At 34.9% G+C, this 19279-nt stretch overlaps 3 protein-coding genes across 5 annotated transcripts in view; 1 reads left to right on the top strand and 2 right to left on the bottom strand.

Moving 5' to 3' along the window:
* Nucleotides 1–375: 375 nt before the first annotated feature.
* Nucleotides 376–7017, bottom strand: LOC128240065 (uncharacterized). Of its 2 annotated transcripts, none has more exons than XM_052956553.1 (6): nt 6936–7017; nt 5108–6172; nt 4711–4854; nt 4043–4221; nt 2061–2142; nt 376–859 (listed from the first exon to the last, which is right to left on the bottom strand). In XM_052956553.1, the coding sequence occupies exons 2-6, from the start codon at nt 6156–6158 to the stop codon at nt 447–449; spliced, it is 1869 nt and encodes a 622-aa protein (XP_052812513.1). In that variant the 5' UTR covers nt 6159–6172; nt 6936–7017; the 3' UTR covers nt 376–446. The 2 variants fall into 2 exon arrangements, with proteins under 2 accessions (XP_052812513.1, XP_052812512.1); XM_052956552.1 differs by lacking the exon at nt 6936–7017 and adding an exon at nt 6287–6449.
* Nucleotides 7018–7198: 181 nt separating this feature from the next.
* Nucleotides 7199–13553, top strand: LOC128239994 (transmembrane protein 41A-A-like). The gene is made up of 5 exons (XM_052956472.1): nt 7199–7473; nt 7965–8121; nt 9199–9360; nt 10419–10557; nt 11665–13553. Exons 1-5 carry the CDS (start codon nt 7376–7378, stop codon nt 11841–11843), a joined length of 735 nt encoding a protein of 244 aa, XP_052812432.1. The 5' UTR covers nt 7199–7375; the 3' UTR covers nt 11844–13553.
* A 2419-nt stretch (nt 13554–15972) lies between these two features.
* The window catches only part of LOC128239828 (tyrosine-protein phosphatase non-receptor type 23-like), a 31215-nt gene continuing 27908 nt past the window's right edge, over nt 15973–19279 (bottom strand). For both annotated transcript variants that reach the window (XM_052956269.1, XM_052956270.1), the window contains 2 exons: nt 19001–19200; nt 15973–18232 (listed from right to left, as the gene is read on the bottom strand). In XM_052956269.1, the coding sequence (XP_052812229.1) occupies nt 17385–18232; nt 19001–19200 (1048 nt within the window). In that variant the 3' untranslated portion in view covers nt 15973–17384. The remainder of the gene's footprint in view (nt 18233–19000; nt 19201–19279) is intronic.

The raw sequence follows: 19279 nt of genomic DNA on the forward strand, positions 1-19279 counted from the left end.
CAAACTTTAAAGTAGGTCTTGCATGCAACACTTTGTCTTTATGCACTGTCAGATAACATGTACCAATTTGTTTTAAAATTCCTCCCTGCATGACGAAATTAAATTCTGTACACAACCAGCTATACTGTATATGAATATATGCATCATTCCATAATGGTCAACCTGTAAGTGTGACCTTGACCTTAGAGGTAGGGACATGGGTCTTGCATGAGACACGTTGCCTTTATATATTGGACACATGTGCCAAGTCATTTTAAAATCCCTCACTAAATGACAAAGTCACAGCCAGGACAGGGAAAACAGGACGGACTCACAGACAGACCATGCGATTTTAATATGTCCAACTTTGAGGGCATAAAAAAATAAATCTGCAGATTCAATTTTTAAGTTTAACTTTATTTTTCATTGAATTTGCATACCAAATATGGAATATCACATGCCATGCATTACCAGGACTTTTTCCTCCCACCAAGTGTCCTTATGTTCCTCACTGTAAAATCATTTGAACTTGATTGCTTATCTATGATTTCCTCAGTCTGATGGGTATCATTGTTCATTTCCCCATGGTGTACCCCAACGTCAACTTCCATATGGGGTGCTCTTTTGTTCTTTTTACCCAACTTTTTTCCACGGGGTTCCCCAATTTCCTTTTTCAGTTTTTCCCCATGGTGTGCCCCAATGTTATTTGTCCCTTGCTGATCCTCAAGTTCCTGCAGCCAAGGTAGATCACTTGTGGTGTATGTGTACGGATCACGCTCCACTGTACACTGAGGATCAAACTCTGCACCAACAGTCCATAGAGTTTCCAGGTCATACTTTTCTCGCTCGTCAGGCATAAACATGTGCACAATTATGTTACCTGGAAATATATGTGACAACTATTAAACCATCCATGTTTCAGAAAAAAACTTTCATCTGGCAGAAGACAACCCTCAGACTAACTCCAACAAACTAAAACAATTTACAGAGATAAGCTGACCATATTCCACCATCTAGGTTTCAGACAAAAGTAACAAACTGAACGCTTCTAGAGGGGCAGATTCTTGAAATTAATAGCCGAATGTGCATGTTGCCAACTGTCTATCTCTGTCTCTCAAAAAGTAGTTATGCACAGAAAGTTTAAATTGGAACAGATGAGAGGGCTCGAGGAATGTTTAGCAGCCACAATGTAGTACTGGTTCACACCAACTTTTACATTTAATTACTTACTGAACATTTCATCAAGATTCTTAAACATACTTTAAAGGTTAACACCAAACACATTAAGTGGTATAGGTTTCTGCCTCCTACCTCAGATGTTTGTTCAAGCCCCACTTAAAGAACATTTTCTCAGCTTCTCAAAAAAGGACATAGTACAGTTTTTGGCCCAGGAAATATACCAAATAAAAGCTGGTATATGTAACAGACTGGTTAACACCAGTGACACAAGGGAACCTACCAATATCCATGGTCACCCAGTCAGAGTCTGTCCCCCCTACACTGGTATATGTAACAGACTGGTTTACACCAGTGACACAAGGGAACCTACCAATATCCATGGTCACCCAGTCAGAGTCTGTCCCCCCTACACTGGTATATGTAACAGACTGGTTTACACCAGTGACACAAGGGAACCTACCAATATCCATGGTCACCCAGTCAGAGTCTGTCCCCCCTACACTGGTATATGTAACAGACTGGTTTACACCAGTGACACAAGCTAACCTACCTATATCAAAGGCAACTCGGTCAGATTACCCCCCCTCCATTGATAAATGTAACAGACTGGTTTACACCAGTGAAACAAGCTAACCTACCTATATCCATGGCGACCCAGTCAGATTCTGCCCCCTCCACTGGTAAATGTAACAGACTGGTTAACACCAGTGAAACAGGTTAACCTACCTGCATCCATGGCGACCCAGTCAGAGTCTGCCTCCTCCACTGAAAAATGTAACAGACTGGTTTACACCAGTGAAACAAGCTAACCTACCTATATCCATGGCGACCCAGTCAGAGTCTGCCTCCTCCACTGAAAAATGTAACAGACTGGTTTACACCAGTGAAACAAGCTAACCTACCTATATCCATGGCGACCCAGTCAGAGTCTGCCCCCTCCACTCGCAGGTAGCGCCTGTCTCCCAAACCTCGTTTTTGCTTGTACTGGAATTAAAAATGTTCATAAAATAAAACTGGTTCGGTCAAAGTTAACCAAAATGTTTACAGATCAGTAAATATTTATCAAATAGTTACTATCAGCAATCAAATTATTTTAAAGTGCAAATTAGCCCATAGACAGCCTGTGGGCAACTTATAAAAGCTTTATACAATTGACAACTCCATGTTTATCTGAATATTTGTTTAATCACAAGGAGGATACACATTTAATTCAAGTGAGTTTGTCAAAATAATCTGTAACAGCCTTGTTCTTACAGTGAAAGATTCAACTATCTCCGACTAAAATAATCTATAATCCATTTTATAGTAACAATTTAGTTACAATCTGCTTGTCAATTCTGCCCAACATGCATTGGAAGCTCATGTGCTTATATCAGACTGGTGGGGCCTTGTCCCAATGTCATTAACAATCTTAAGCCTTTATGACAGGAGCAAGCTAAGCTCACTATTTTTGTTGGTATTCATTTAGTAATTTTTTCTTTTTAAAGACTTTGAAAGGAAATTATTTCAAAGATTATCATGATAAGCTATGTTTCGTTTTCTAAAATCAAGTTTAAAGGAAGAAATTTTGTTAAATGAAACATGATACAATGTACTTAACCCTTTTATGACACATACGCTTTTGATATTTTGAGTCATTGCAGTCTGGGGGTTATCAAATGCAGAAAGAAGAAGAAAAAAACCAAAGTCTAAAATCGCCTACACACAAATCCATATACCAATATACAATGTATTTGGAAATGAAATGAACAGGTTTTTTTTACAAATATTCAATGTATCAGGAAAATGAAATGAACAGTGCATTACCAATATAAAATGTATTTGGAAATGAAATGAACAGGTTTTTTTTACAAATATACAATGTATCAGGAAAATGAAATGAACAGTGCATTACCAATATACAATGTATTTGGAAAATGAAATGATCAGTGCATTACCAATATACGATGTATTTGTAAAATGAAATGAACAGGGTTTTTTAAAGGGGCTGTACTCTGTATGATAAAATAGCGAAAAAAAAGAAAATTGTCGAAAACTGACATAAACTTGGCATCGATGTGTACAATGCATTGAAACTTACTAACTGAAGTACCACATAGTTTACAATTTATTTAAGTTTAGCAGATATTTTGTATTTTTCCATTTAAAAGGATTACTGGGTATGTCTACCAGGTAGAATTCATTCCTTATGCGTGATTGGCTAGTCGGTGTTATCACATGATATTACAGAGGTAGGTGTATAGCTTAATTATGTCACCCAATTAGAGTAAGCCGTCATAGCTCAGTGGATACGACGTTGGACTGCAATTTTGGTGACACGGGTTCGAACCCGGTCTCCGACACAATTTTTCTTTACATTTGGGTACTTTTTACTATCATAATATGAAAGCCTAACACATTCTCTTAATTGTCCTGAGATTCGTTACAGAAAAAAACTTTTTTTGGTGCCAATCTGGTGTACAGTCCCTTTAATATACAATGTATTTGGAAATGGAATGGACAGGTTTTTTTTAATATACAATGTATTAGTAAAATGAAATAATGCATAACCAATATACATGTACAATGCATTTGGAAAATAAAAGAGTGCATTACCAAAATACAATGTATTTAGAAAATGAAAATGTGTAAGCAATATACAATGTATTTGGAAAATAACCAATATACAATGTATTTGAAATACGAAATGAACAGTTATGCATGACACATTACATGTATCTTTTTTCTACTTTCTACTACATGTACATATTTCTTTCAAGAGATTTATGTTACTCTGTAAAGTTCAATGACCATGATCTGATTAAATCTAATTGCAGACACCCAAAAACCTGTCTGACATACATTTACTTGACATACAAGGAACCATAATCGTCTGATCACTTACTGTCCATTTCAAGTCCTCAGTCATGGCTTTAAGGTGGCGCTTGGATTTAGCACTCACTATCACCATGTAGTCTGAAAAGCTGTACACGGGTGGTATACGTATTGTCACATGATCTTTAGCGTTGATGGATACCAGCAGGGTGATCAGCTCTTCTATGTCAAACACTCCTGACTTTCCCCCTGTCGAATACAAAGGTTAAGGTATATACATCTTATATGAAATAGAAATGTAATTGTCCTATGAGAAAAAAAAAATATTATCAATACAAACTGGCCTTAAGATGAAACAACCTAGCAAAGATCAGTGAAAACTTACTTGTGAGAGGTAGTGAGGGGTCCAAACTAGCTCCATCTCTAGTTTAGCATGGGCAAAGTTCACAAAGGTCTCAATCTCAAGATCCATCCATTCTTTGCACAGATCAGTTAACACTTACCTGTGAGGGGTATTTGTGGGATCCAAGCTGCCTCCATCTCTAGCTCAGCTGGAGCAAAGTTCATAAAGTTCTCAAACTCAAAACCCAACCATACTTACCATATAGTTAACACTTACTTGTGAGAGGTATTGGTGAGGTCTAAGCTGACTCAATCTCTGGCTCAGCTAGGGTAATGTTCACAAAGTTCTCAATCTCCAGATAAAACAATACTTAGCACAGATCAGTGATTTCTTACTTGTGAGTGGTATTGGTGGGATCCAAGCTGGCTCCACTGCTGATTCAGCTGGAGCAATGTTCACAAAGTCTTCAATCTCCAGTTCTGACCACAGATGGTTTTCTTCAGATTGAATCACTGCTGGAGCATTTCTGTCGACTGAAACTGTAAGTTAATATTCTATGTCTCTGGTAAAACATGACAGTAAACACAAATTCAATTAAATAGAACTGTAAATTTTTAATTTTTAAATATGTCATTGTTATATTGAAATACAGTTTGTTTTTTAGTTACAAGAACATCAATGATTTTTTTGTGTTTTGCCTTCTTTCACCTTACACAAAATTACTGCTTTTCAGTCATTTTAAATATTGTAAATTGTTTTAAAATACTAATTACTCTGCTGTATGAGCAATACCTTGAGACACATCTATAACATCTCCATCATATTCTTCATCATCATTGATGAGGGTAACATAAGAATCTCCATGCTCTGTTCCATCAGCATATTGTGACTCTCCGACATCAAAATCATCAATGTCATCAACGATTTTATCCTCAATTTCAGCATACATGTTATTTCCCTTGTGACTGTCAGCAGTTCTCTCAACATATCGTACAACTCCATCACCTCTATTAAGGATAATAACATCTTCATCAGATTCCAATTGTAATTTATTATTTATTTCACTTTCATTAGTCTCATTATATTGATCAAGAAAGTTTACAGAGTCTTTACTGTTGATTCCTTTACTCTCACTGACAGATATTTTTCCAGACCTACTATTTCTAGTTCCTGGACTGACTTTTGATGAGTTGTTAACATCACCATCATTTTGATCATTGTCATCATCATCACTACTACTACTACTACTACTTTCATTGTCACTATCACTGTCACTGCTGGATGAGTCACTGCACAAATCATCATTTTCTTCATCCCCATCACTTGGATTCAAACCTTGGCCAGACGACATGCTAGTATCTTTCAACATTGCTAAATATTCTTCAGTAGTGTAACCAAGTTTTTCCAATTGTTCAGAATCACCTTGTTCAACACTTTCTGCTTCTAATCTTTCCTTAGCTTCATTTATGAATTTTTGATCAGCATCAGCATCAACATTAACACCACATGCCTTTGCTTCATGGTCAAAGTCCTCTCTCATCTGTTTAACCCAAGATTTCACAAGAGTGTCATCTTTAAAATCTGATGAATCAGAATTAGAAGAATATTTGCTACACTGAAGGACATAAAAGCTATTTCTAAGGTTGTAAGCATTATGTCTAACTGAAAAGTGCATCACTGCTGATTGTCCATGTAATCTTTCTGAATTTCCCTTTGACCATAGAACCTTTCCATATTTGTTGGGTTTTTTTACACAGCTGTATCTGTTCAGTGGCTGGTTTGATAATAAGAACAACTTTCTACAATACATCATCTTTTGCGAACCAGTTATGATAGATGCCATTTTCCACTGAAGATCTGCAATAAATAATTAATATACGACAAACTTAATTTATAAGATGATTACTATTTAAGTTTTTTAATTATAGCACAGACAATAGTCATTTTATCTTAAGCAATAGAACAACTTACATTTTAACAAAACAATTACAAAGTCATCTATTTTGAAAATTGCTACAGAGGACATCAACAGTACACTAACAGTGCACTGTTCACAGGAGCAGGGTGCATTGTTTTGACACACCCCTTTAACCAAGCCTCCACCCCCCTCCCCCTGCATTTTAAAACAAAACAAAACCAGGCTTTTTAAAAATGATGGGGAAGTGATAACATACAAAAAAAGTATTTTATATTGTAATATTTTTGTAATAGCTGGATAATGCATTTTATGCTGGAAAACTTGGATGCAATAAGCAGGTAGTTAGTTTCTCCAGTAGCATATTTTTTGCATTTTCGGTTTGAAATGGCATTTGTTTTTGGTAAAAGTGTACATTTTCTTTCAGATTGGTATAAATCTACAAGGAAAGCCAAAATTGTAGTTTGGTTGAGATTTTAGAAGATAATGGCCTCTTGGTCATCTCGGTTAAAGGGGTGTGTCAAAACAACGCACCTTGCACTTGTGCACTGTTTTATAATACAGTGGTACGAACGTTACCAGTACTAAACATACTATCAAATCAAAACAAAAACTAAATGTTTCAAGAAACCATTTCATTAACTCAGATCAAACGTTTTCCTATACGTTCAAGAAAAAAGTAGTATTTTCGTTCGATCAACATACACTTAAAGTGAAAGAATAATACAATTCACAGTCCTTGACAGGCCCTCATTTCTTTGAGTAGATTCAATTTATTACCGTAAATCGGTAGAAAATGTCGTAAAATATTTGTTTACGTATTACAAGTAAAGTTTGGTAATGAATACCCAAAATGGTAACTATACATTGTGTTAACATTTAATGTTAACATTCTTCAATACAATAATATAAAATTAACGCGAAATTTTGAGCATTATATTTAATGAACTTTGTTAGTTTTGCGACAATCCAAAAGTCAACTGTCAAAATGGAAAATAAAATGTTTTTCAAAAACTTTTCGTGTATTTAGGTTGCTTTCTGGTCAAATTTATTGTAGTCTCTGATCCTTCGTATTTTGAACTCATACACGAAAGGATAAAACAACATTTTATTTCTTTTTGAAAAGTTTAAAAAGGCGTCGAATCATGGCATCTATTTTGTGGATCCCTGTAATATTCAGCTTGTCATGTTTGCTCATGTATACACTGTCAGTTAACTTGCCAGAACACACAGGCGCAGACAGGTAAATGCTTCCCATTTTCTTATTTTGTATAAAAATAAAAATTTGTTCATGTGTAATAAAATTTGGCGCTGCAGCTTGTGACAAGTACATGTACACGCAATCATGTATTTGTAATTTATTAATTACAGCGCTTTTTAAGCAAAACTAAATTTATCAAGCATTTTACTAGCACAGGCTTCACTTGGTTTTGCTTTTTTAAGTTCTCAATTTATAAAAAAGCTTTCATTTGTTTTCTTTTCAACTTTACTTTGTGAAAGACAGCTGGGACCAATAACAAATCGTACTCCCATAGGACAGATATAACTTTTTTAGTCATAATTCCTGCTGTTTTTGAGATTCCAGTAATATTTGTTCAACAAAGATAAAATGGCAATGGGTGTCATGCTGTCAGTATGTCAAAAATTACACACTATAAAGTTAATGTACATGTTCTGCATTTGTGATGTCAATCCACATTATTACTATAAATTCTAACATATATTCATTCATAGATCAGCGCTGAAGTTCCCTCGCAACCTGGATGAACTAAAGGCACTAGCCGTACTGCTGGATGACTACCATGATGACAACATGGGCTACGTTCTCCTGCTGTACAGCTGTGCTTATTTATTCAAGCAAACTTTTGCTATACCGGGGTCTTTCTTTATGGTAAGCTGCATGTAGATAGATAGGATGATTTCTTTATGGTAGGTTACATGTAGATAGTTAGCTTGGTTTCTTTATGGTTAGCTACATGTAGATATGATAAGGTGAATTCTTTATTGTAAGCTACATGTCGAAAGTTAACATGATTTTTTTATGGTAAGCTACATGTAGAAAGTTAGCATGATTTGTTTATTGTAAGCTACATGTAGATAGGTAGCATGATTTCTTTATGGTAAGCTACATGTAGAAAGTTAGCATGATTTCTTTATTGTAAGCTACATGTACATAATTATGTAGCATGATTTCTTTATGGTAATCTACATGTAGATTGGGAGCAGAAATTCTTAATGGTAGGCTACAAGAAGATACAGTACTGTTTGCAAATAAACTTAGCGAAGAGTGCTTGTCTATTAGTAAAAACAGGCAATGGCAATGCCATTTTGCACTGAAGAAAGGATCAAATAAGTGGCTTCAAGCAATCAGATTTGACACTTCAAAGTACAATGTATTTTGTTTATGAAAGTGCTGTTCTTGGCTTTCTTGCATATTTATTTAAAGCTTCAAATTTAATTGGTAAGTTGGGTGAAACCAATTTAAACTATACTACTGCTGCCAAAAAGGAACTGGTTGCTGAGGGGAAAAAAGGCAAACTGTCGGGCTGTGAAGAATTTGAATTTGAATTTCACAGACAATGTTTGGAATTGTGCTTATTCAAAGTAATATCATGTTTCAACTGCAAAATATGTAAGGTTTGTATAAATGTATATAGACATTTTTTAAGTTCCAATAATAACAAAAAAAATATTTGGTTATCTTAAGCATGTTATTCTTTGAAAGCAAAAGGGTGCACATGCTGGTCTCCATGAGTGCGGAAGGGGTCCATGACGTCCAGAAAGAGACAGGGTGCAGCATTTTCCATAAATCTTAAGCAAAGCCCCTTTGACAATTATTTCATCGTTTACTGGGATGATATGTAACAAATCAATAAATATATATATCATACATGAAAATCATATTTTTCAACATGAAGAGTTATGTATCTATACAAATGTATTTTTATACTGAGATTGTTCCTTTCAGAATCTACTGGGCGGTGCAATATTTGGTCTATGGAAATCATTCCCTCTTGCCTGTCTGTTGTCTGCAGCTGGCGCCTCATGCTGTTTCCTGCTCTCAAAACATTTCGGGAAAACCTATGTGATCAAATACTTTCCTAATAAAGTAGAATTCATGCAGAAAAAGGTATGGTTATGAAGTGATTACTGAGTCAGAATTTCACTTTGCTGTGTACATGAGTCCTTCTTTACTCCGTGTTATTTTTGAGGACCCAATAGTACTATAAGTATATTTTATTTTTAACATATACGTGCACCAAGAAATGACTCATTGTTACAAAATAAGAGCGTCCAAGGTAATAACTTACTCAGATCTGGAAATGATTAACTGCCAAGTATTCACAATTATTATATGCAATAAAAAAAGAATATAATAGTATTGCTTGTTAAAAACATTATAAATAACTTCTTTTAAAACTGAAGTAGGAATATATTTATTTTAAAGTAAATGAAATGTAGTTGGTTTATCGCTCTTATTTCACATCGTAATTCAATATGGTTGATTTTCTATTCTTCCTTCAATTGCTGGGAAAACTATGAGATATTTGCTCATAAAACGCCAAGTATTCCATAAAATTTCCATTCTATGAGAACATTGTATCATTATGTTTCCACTATCATAACAGGGATGAAAATGCTCAGTTGAAATCCCGTAATCAGGATTCAATTGAAACCTTTCAATTTCAGACTATCATAATGTTGTTTCTGTTGGGGTTTTTGCTTGTTTAAAAAATGGTAACAAATATACTTAAATGGATAAAAACTGCTTTTGAAACAAATTCAATAGGGATGTAAGCCCCTTAATCCCCCATTTGAACTGAATCTCTCATACTCGATATAAATTGTCAGGTTTTAAAAGTTTTGGATTATTGGTCTTTTGTTATCCCTGCTTGATCATGGTCTCATTTATGTGTAGTAAATTACACAAAATAATTCATGTGTAATTTTAGTCTTTGAAGCTTTCTGCTTATATCATTTTCAAATTAATCTCTTTTAAAATTTCTTATTCCAATAGCTTTTTCTGCTGATGAAATATCAGGAAAAAAACACTGTTCCTGAAATAAAAACTTGAACATTCAAATAATTATATTGTATTATTAAATAAAAAAAATAAATGTCCAAGGCATTCCTACAAATTATAATGGTAATACTTATAAACAAGATATTATGATGTGATTTTTTCAGGTTTCCGACAACTCCGACAGTCTGCTGTTTTTCCTGTTATTCCTGAGGTTTTTCCCGATGACTCCAAACTGGTTCCTCAACATGGTGTCGCCCATACTGGACATTCCACTCCATCTCTTCTTCATATCAGTATTCATAGGTAAGCAATGATGTGGACAGATACGGTCTGGGAACATCTTTTTTACTTAAGGTTACGCTAGAGGGTAAATATGGAAGGGTGCTGAACCCTGTCCTTTTTGGGAAGCATGTTTTTGCCCTCATGAAGACCAGCATGGGCACCCTTCTGCCTTCACAGAATGAAATGGTTAGGATACCAGTATTCAAATATTTATTTTGTTTTGTTAAAAAATTGATTATGCATTCAAACAAACTTGACATATTTAGTAGTTGAAACCTAAGACTATTTGTTCAAATAGTGACCCTGGTATAAATGAAACCGCCCCTGTTTTAGATCGACTTGCATAGAAAAACCTTGCAAACTCTTCTCTTCATGGACTCCAGCACAGCTTCAACAATGCTTTAGAGGGGCTTTTTTGGCTTGGGAATGGCAACAGCTTTCATATTTTGTATATTTTCTGCAGCATGTCTAGTGAACTAGTTGTCCTTTATGAAGTTTGTTCAAATGGTGACCCCGCTTCAGGGGTCAACGCCTCAGGGGTCACACATTTTAAATAGGAGTATATAAATTATTTTTAGAATCAGAAAGCTAGTAATCTCTGATCTCTTCACGATAAAATTTAAAATGAGGTGAGGGACGCCTAAAAGAAAGTATTGTATCCATATTGTAATGATTTTTAACCACTGTTTAGCGCTGAACAATATTGTTTCTAGTAGGATTGTTGAAGTAACAGTCCCCTGCACTGCTGAATATCATTACTAGGTATGAAGTTGCTCCTAGCCTTGTAAACTTTTTGAAAGAGCACTGTGGAGTATTGACTGTGTAAAAATTATTGACTAATTCCATAGGTAACTGTACACAGATCTGAAAGCTCTGTCTTTGCAGCAGTAAACTCCTGTATCACTGACTGTTCCAATATTTATTGATCAAGTTATTTTATTTCAGTGTTTATTGTACGTTGTATGTTTCTTGTTTTAAGTGTCTGTGTTTTGTTTGGCTACTGGGCTTACCAAAAACCTCCTTAAGTGACTGTAGGTAGTAAATTTGTTTGTTTTAAAAAAATATAGGCACAATTTCCCTATAATGGGATTTTTAAGCCACACTCTGACTTATTGCTCTTTCTTCCAGGTTTGATGCCGTACAACTTCATCTGTGTCCAGACGGGAAGCATGTTGTCAGATCTCACCTCCACCGACAATATCTTTACCCTCGCTACTTCGTTAAAACTACTGGGTATTGCCCTGGTAGCTTTACTTCCTGGTATTGTTATTAACAGGCTGAAACAGGGGCGCCTGAAAACTGACTAGATATGAACACAGGGGCATTTGAATGTTGACAAAAACTTTCCAACGCCCTTAGAACTTGGTTCAAATTGATGGGCATTGCCGTCATGGCGCTTCTTCCATGTTATGTACTTAAAATGTTGAATCAAGGGCAATTGAAAATGGACTACCTCCGTAGATAAGGAAATTTATATTTTTTAAAACTTTGTTAAACTCATGGGCATAACATTCGAGGCTTTTGCTGCCCACTACTGTTATTAACAGGTTGAAACATGTGTTGATGGAAAACAGAATAGATACAGAAAAACTGTTTCATATTGAGTTTCACATCACAGGATCACCAGTGATTTTTTCCTAAATCGAGGGGTCTGAGGTTGCTTAAAATCCTGTCAGGTGACATATAACTGGTTTCTCTGATTTGGGCTTCTAGTAACAGTATTTAAAACAATGATAGAAACACTTATTTTTGAGTGTTGCCATTTTTTATTATAAAGATTTGGTGCTTAATACATGAAATCCTGGGCCTATGATTACGAACAGTCTAAAAACTGAGTCCAGACTCAGACTCAGACTCAAAGCACTTACTCAATTACCAAAAAAATCATCTTTATTCTATTCATTTTACAAAAATAATAGGTTTTAAGCAAATTCATATAATGATGACATACAGCAAATAATATCACCAATACTCAACTAATTTTGAGTCTTGAGTCTGAACTGAGACTAGAGACTTTTTGTATTCACTGTCCTTGCCCTTGGGTCTATGTTTACTAAAAGTCTCAAGTCTGGGTCTAGACTCAGACTTAGAAAAGCAATTTTATCAACAAACAAAAAGTCTTCTTTATTCCATTTATTTTACGAAGGTATAAGTAAGCAATGATAATTTTTCCCATAGTAATAGAATTCAGGGAAGTTCACCATCTAAGCCGTGCTGGAAGAACAATGCAATGAAGATTTACTGTTTTGAGTTTAGAGTTTGAACTTAGACTTGAGACGGTTGTAAGCAAGATCATTAAGAGAAAAATAAAAGAGGCTGCAAAACAAAATATGTACCTGTATCTGAAATTGTATGTGTACTTGTACTTGTAGCCAAACATACATGTTAAAGAGTTGTTTGCAAAATTTTCACTTTAAACTTGACATTGCAGGCTTGCTGATACTTGTATAAATCAACTTTTGTAGTGCTACTGTACATGTCCTTCTAAACCTGAACAATATGGCCGGAAGTACACGTACCAGTACAATTAGCGTTTTGCAACCTCACTATTAATTTGATAGAGTGTTACTTGTTAATGATTTTTGTTGTTATATTAGTTCTACGCTCAGTTTAACTTGTTTTGATATTTCAATGTCATGATATATTGTTTTACGATGAACTAATACTCTTTTATTGTATTGTATACAAGTATTCATGAGTTTTACGTGTTTATCTTAATATTATGTTTTAATCATTTTTATACGGCACTTGAAATCAATGAGACCATGCGTTAGGTCACTCTATGTCTCAAAATGTAGTTGCAATTCTGTTATACAATCTCAGATATAGACATTTCTGTTCAGAGATATATGTCGTTTTTACCTTTTTGTGTGGTTTAGTAGAGTGAAGTACAGTATTAAAGATAAGTTACATGTGTAATAATTCATACATGTACTAAAGTAACACATTTCAATATATATATATACATGTACTGTGTTGAAAAATGAGACAACTTTGAAATAAAATGTAAAAAGTAATTGAATTTTTTCTTTGTTCATTGCTGGACTTTTTACAACTAAAAGTCCACAAAACTGATACGTAGCCCCAGTGGCTTGACAGAGGTTTTTTAACATAAAAGTTTGCAAAAGTTGATGAATGTAGTTTTCAAAAATTATCAAGGAATTATATCAAATCACCATTGCTATACTCAATTTAAGACATGAAAATTGACAAGAGTGTCGCCAAGTGTTCTAAGATGTTTTATGCATACCAGAGCAGTTCAATTTCCTATCCTGGAAATTGACAAGAGTGTCACCAAGTGGTCTCAGATGTTTTATGCATACCAGAGCAGTTCAATTCCCTATCCTGGAAATTGACAAGAGTGTCACCAAGTGTTCTCAGATGTTTTATGAATACCAGAGCAGTTCAATTTTCTATCCTGGAAATTGACAAGAGTATCACCAAGTGTTCTCAGATGTTTTATGAATACCAGAGCAGTTCAATTTTCTATCCTGGAAATTGACAAGAGTGTCACTCACTATAAACTTCTAGCACTCTTTCTAGAGTAACGCAAAGATAATCTTGAAATAACTTGTTAATCAGAGAAAACATGCTAGCAATGTCTTTCTGCATTGAACGAAATGTTATCTTTTACTGTGCCATTAGCTGCTTGGAACATTCAGTTTCAACATGACTTTAAAGCCGTTCATAGTAACTGTGCCATTCTTTTGAATTGTCTGGTTAAAGTGAGAGCAATGCAAACTGTTTATCATCATAAAGATACATAGCAGGTGTTTTTGCTTGGCTCATCAATAATTACTTATGCACGATAGATATTAAGAAGTATACGCCTATCGTCAGCAGCCTTAAGAGGTTTGCACTTGATTTGATATTCAGTTTGGATTGAGCGGAAGATTAAAGCTACAATTACTAAATACTTAAAAACCTTGAAAAGCTTAGATTCTATGCAACAGTTATACAGGTATACTGTTTTAAGTGTTCTTGAACTATTTAAATACTGTGTTCCCAGAGAGCTGGATTGATAACAAACCAGCGAAAATCAAAGACAAATCTACAGTGATGATATTTATGCCCCCTTTTGAAAAAAGTGGGGTATATTGTTTTGCACATGTCGGTCGGTCGGTCGGTCGGTCTGTCTGTCTGTCGGTCGGTCGGTCGGAATACCAAATGGTTTCCGATCAATAACTTGAGAACGCTTTGACCGAGGGACCTCATACTTGGTATGTGTATTGGTCATCACCAGCAGATGAACCCTATTGATTTTGAGGTCAGTGGGTCAAAGGTCAAGGTCAGTGTGACCTTTACATGAAAAACGGTTTCCGATCAATAACTTGAGAACGCTTTGACCCAGGAACCTCATACTTGGTAGGTGTATTGGTCATGACCAGCAGATGAACCCTATTGATTTTGAGGTCAGTGGGTCAAAGGTCAAGGTCAGTGTGACCTTAACATGAAAAACGGTTTCCGATCAATAACTTGAGAACGCTTTGACCCAGGGACCTCATACTAGGTAGGCTTATTGGTCATGACCAGCAGATGAACCCTATTGATTTTGAGGTCAGTGGGTCAAAGGTCAAGGTCAGTGTGACCTTTACATGAAAAACGGTTTCCGATCAATAACTTGAGAACGCTTTGACCCAGGAACCTCATACTTGGTAGGTGTATTGGTCATGACCAGCAGATGAACCCTATTGATTTTGAGGTCAAAGGTCAAGGTCAGTGTGACCTTAACATGAAAAACGGTTTCCGATCAATAACTTGAGAACGCTTTGACCCAGGGACCTCATACTAGGTAGGCTTATTGGTCATCACCAGCAGATGAACCCTATTGATTTTGAGGTCAGTGGGTCAAAGGTCAAGGTCAGTGTGACTGTAAGCTGAAAAAAGGTTTTCTGATTGTCCATATTTTATTTTCTTATATAGTAGACAGTAGAAATTTATATGTCACTAAATGCATGAGTTGAAGTATCAGTTTTCAGTGAACATCTAGTTTAATTATGCCCCCCTTCGAAGCAGAGGGGTTATATAATTGCTTTGCACATGTCGGTCGGTCTGTTGGAAGACCAAAGCTTGTCCGAGTGATAACTCAACAATTCCCGGACCTATGGTCATCAAACTTGACATGAAGATTAGGTATGACCAGTAGATGACCTGCCTCATATGCATCCAATGACAAATCAGCTGTCATTTCAGTCCATGCATATTTCATTCAATTGTCCAAATATTTCTGGCAACTTGGCGCTCAGGGGGCATAATGTTTGACAAACATCTCTTGTTATTTATGCCCATACACAGTCTGACCAAATTTGGTGATTATTGGACGAATACTTCTGAAGTAATTGATCGGACAACACACTAAACGTTGCCTGCCCATACCAGTTGAAGCTATAACAATTCCTGTTCTATGAATTGGTGTATAAAAAGCAAAGAGAAACATACAGTGACGATATTTATTTAGACTGTACTCAACAATTGCATTGTTCGTGTATACGACAGTAAATAATAATACAAGGTATGAAAGCGGTGCAATATAAGAAAATCAGTGAAAATCTGTTTAATACTTAACTATACATTTTATGCGAATAATTTAATCTAGTGTCATTATATTTCATCAAACATACAAATTCACATATACTATTTAAATTAAAGTATCAAATGCAGTTTTTTTAACCATTTAAAATACTAAAACATAAATGGTACTTTTTCCCCAAATTAAAAGAACAAGAAAAGTTTGTAACAATTTGTTGATTTTTTATAAAATGTTAATTTTTTTATCAAATAATTTGACGCGGTGGCTGTTTCTGTATGGAAGAGTTGGTGATTTCTAAAAGAAACAAACTTTATCTCATTTTTTTTTTATCTTTTCTGTAACTTTTAATTAAAGCAATCTTCATTTTCATGCAAAATTGGAATTCAAAATTTTAGTCATGATAACCCATTTTTCCTATCATAAAGGCACCTACAAACATTCCCAAAATAGCAAAAAAACAACAACTGGAAAGTGCAAATGCAATGCATAAAGCTTTTGTCAAAAATGCAAAATTTAGGAAGCTTTTCCTTCTCATACACAAACAGTTTCCCTCTTACATTTTAAAATCATTCAATAAATAATACATCGTCTGTGATTTATATTGTCTTACTCCATTGGCATAATTATTATTATTATTTTACCAATTAACAGTATGTCAGAGATAACTGTTTTTAAACAATTTTGTAACATTGATGAAATATGCCCAAAACAAGTACACAAGTAATAATTACCTAATTTCCAAAGAATTTTACTCACAATTATAATTCAACCTACATTTTCAGCCAATGAATTGGCAGATAGGCAATAATTAAGTACAAGGCTACAACTATCGAAGGTGTTAAAAGGTACGCTCAATAGCCCCATTCTTAATCATTAAGATTTTACTTTATGTCAACTAACTATTTGTTACTGTTTTAATTGAAAAATAATGGAATGAAAAATTAACATTCACTAAAAATATAAATACACATGCACAATATACAGGCAAATTGAATTAATTCTTGCCAGAAGTGGCACTGACCTCAAAAAATAAATTACAACAATATATTATGACAAACAAAATTAAAGATTGCATTTCCCCATAATTCAACATTAATTTCAAATATTTAACTCTAAAATAAGTTTCCAAACTATTCAAATAAACAAAATATCAAATAGCATTTTTATCTATTAAAATTATTCACATTCAATTTTATAAACAAATATTCATATTTTCAACAAAAGAACGATTCATTAAATCCAGAATAATCACATAAGCAAAATAATTAAAATGAATGATTCATAAATCCTCATTTAGAATAGTTCACTCCAACCTTCCTCATTTGACAGTCCAGAAGGGATCCAGTGAACTCAGAGGATCATTAGGGTCCCTTTCTGCAGGTTGTCTGTTTGGATCAGTAAAATCAGTCTTCTTAATCTTCTTCTTAGATCCTTCATTTGTCCCGATAGTAAACTTTGTAGGATCTTGAAGCTCTGCTAAAGATGAGGACAACATTTCTGGTTTTGGACTTTGCGAAAAATCCCGACCTAGTTTAGGACTTTGCGAAATGTCCCGACTTACATGAGCCGGTGAGGCTGTTACAGAGCTTGACTTTGATCCTTTAGAATTCATTGAATCCATGCTGTGTATGGAAGGTGTACGTGACCCCTTCATTTCTGCAACCAGAGAGTCAAGGTCACTTAACAAATCACCTTTTTGACCTTGACCTTTGGCAGTATCCAATGAAATTTGTTCTGGCGCTTGATCATGTCGTTCTAGCACAATATCATGCTTTCTCTCAAGAGTTAAGCCAGGATTTTGAACAACATCTGGCAAACTTGATGTCAACTGATTTCCTGTGTTCATCAGTTCAACTGATTCAGAAAAACCTCCAGTAATCTGCTGAATTTCCTCATTTTCATCGGTCCCAAGCTTTAGAGCAGCAAGCTTCTCATCCAAAGTGTTTCTCTCCTGATTTTTCTCCAGTAGACCACTCTGATTGGTCAATTTTATCTCTGAACCGGTTTGAACAGGTTTTCTGGTACTCAGTTTGGCAACATTGGACTGTAGATTGGTAAAACTGAGGGAACCAAACAAGATATCCTCTCCAGGTTCCCAGCCTTGTGGTTTGACTCCTGGCTTTGGTAGTTGATCACCAAATGATGCCTTGTGAACCAAGATGCCCTCTGAAAAAGGAGAAATTATGTGATTTTATTCATTCCACAATAGAGAGAATGAAATACCATTTATACTTTAGGACACCTGTTCATATTTGCTCTCTTCATTTTCTGATTTCTTAGACAAAGAAGTTAAGTACAGGTTCTCAGGGTTTGTTTTTCATGATGAAATCACAAAACTCTGTACAATGACAAATGGATATGCTTCAGCTTTTACATAATTTAGAAACATTAATTCTAAACATACAAGGTTCGAATATTCTCAGAAGTGGTAGTGTGTTAAAGCTTTACAAATCCTGGCAAAATTTAATATTAAATTTAATGCCGAAGTTTTGAGAAGATCTAATACATGCAAGTACATCTAAATAAAGCCCATGAAAGTTATCCCTAAGCACAAAAGAATATTAATAATACCTAGTCATGGCGTGATGATGGAATACATAATGGAATCATTATCTATGAATGCCAAGCATAGGCCATACTTGATAATGCTCATTGATAATTTCTTTTCATAAAATGTTATTTTACTTAAAAAGAACAATATCCATACTGATGCTATGAATGTGCAAAAACAATGTTTTATTATTTTTATTTTGTCATTTAACACACATGCATGACAATTTTAAAATATATATCACAAAGAAGTTGTTAATATATTTATATTTCATAGCAATATTTAGTCTTTGGAGTATTTCCAATTCAATGACTGATCTTGGCTGTCTATTGGAAGGGATAATCCATTATGAATTTTATATGATTATCAAACACTTGTCATACCTTTAGCCAACACATCCTGTGCATAGTACAGAATGGCTGTGTAGCAGAACTTCAGCTGGTCCTGTTTAAGTAGAAGATTGCGTCGCTTCCAGAGTAGTTTTCCCGCCACTTCTGGGATATTTACAATGCCGTGACCATGGTTAATCTCCTGCATGCCCACGTAAATCAGTTGGAACATTCCTGTGCGACCGACACCATTGCTGAAATAAGCAAAGTAATGGGAATCTTTAAATTACCCTGCAAATTGATATATGTGATGCAATCTGCAAAAATCAGGCC

This window comes from Mya arenaria, chromosome 7 (genome assembly GCF_026914265.1).
Source record: "Mya arenaria isolate MELC-2E11 chromosome 7, ASM2691426v1".
NCBI classification, from domain to species: domain Eukaryota; kingdom Metazoa; phylum Mollusca; class Bivalvia; order Myida; family Myidae; genus Mya; species Mya arenaria.

Coding starts and splice junctions, on each gene's coding strand:
- LOC128240065 (XM_052956552.1), bottom strand. CDS start 6,434: ATGCAGGGGGAGGGGGGTGGAGGCTTGGTTAAAGGGGTGTGTCAAAAC. Junction 2,143..4,042: donor CTGAGGACTTGAAATGGACA/GTAAGTGATCAG, acceptor TTTTAATTCCAG/TACAAGCAAAAACGAGGTTT. Junction 860..2,060: donor CTGGGTCGCCATGGATATAG/GTAGGTTAGCTT, acceptor ATATATTTCCAG/GTAACATAATTGTGCACATG.
- LOC128239994 (XM_052956472.1), top strand. CDS start 7,376: ATGGCATCTATTTTGTGGATCCCTGTAATATTCAGCTTGTCATGTTTG. Junction 7,474..7,964: donor GAACACACAGGCGCAGACAG/GTAAATGCTTCC, acceptor ATTCATTCATAG/ATCAGCGCTGAAGTTCCCTC. Junction 8,122..9,198: donor TACCGGGGTCTTTCTTTATG/GTAAGCTGCATG, acceptor TGTTCCTTTCAG/AATCTACTGGGCGGTGCAAT.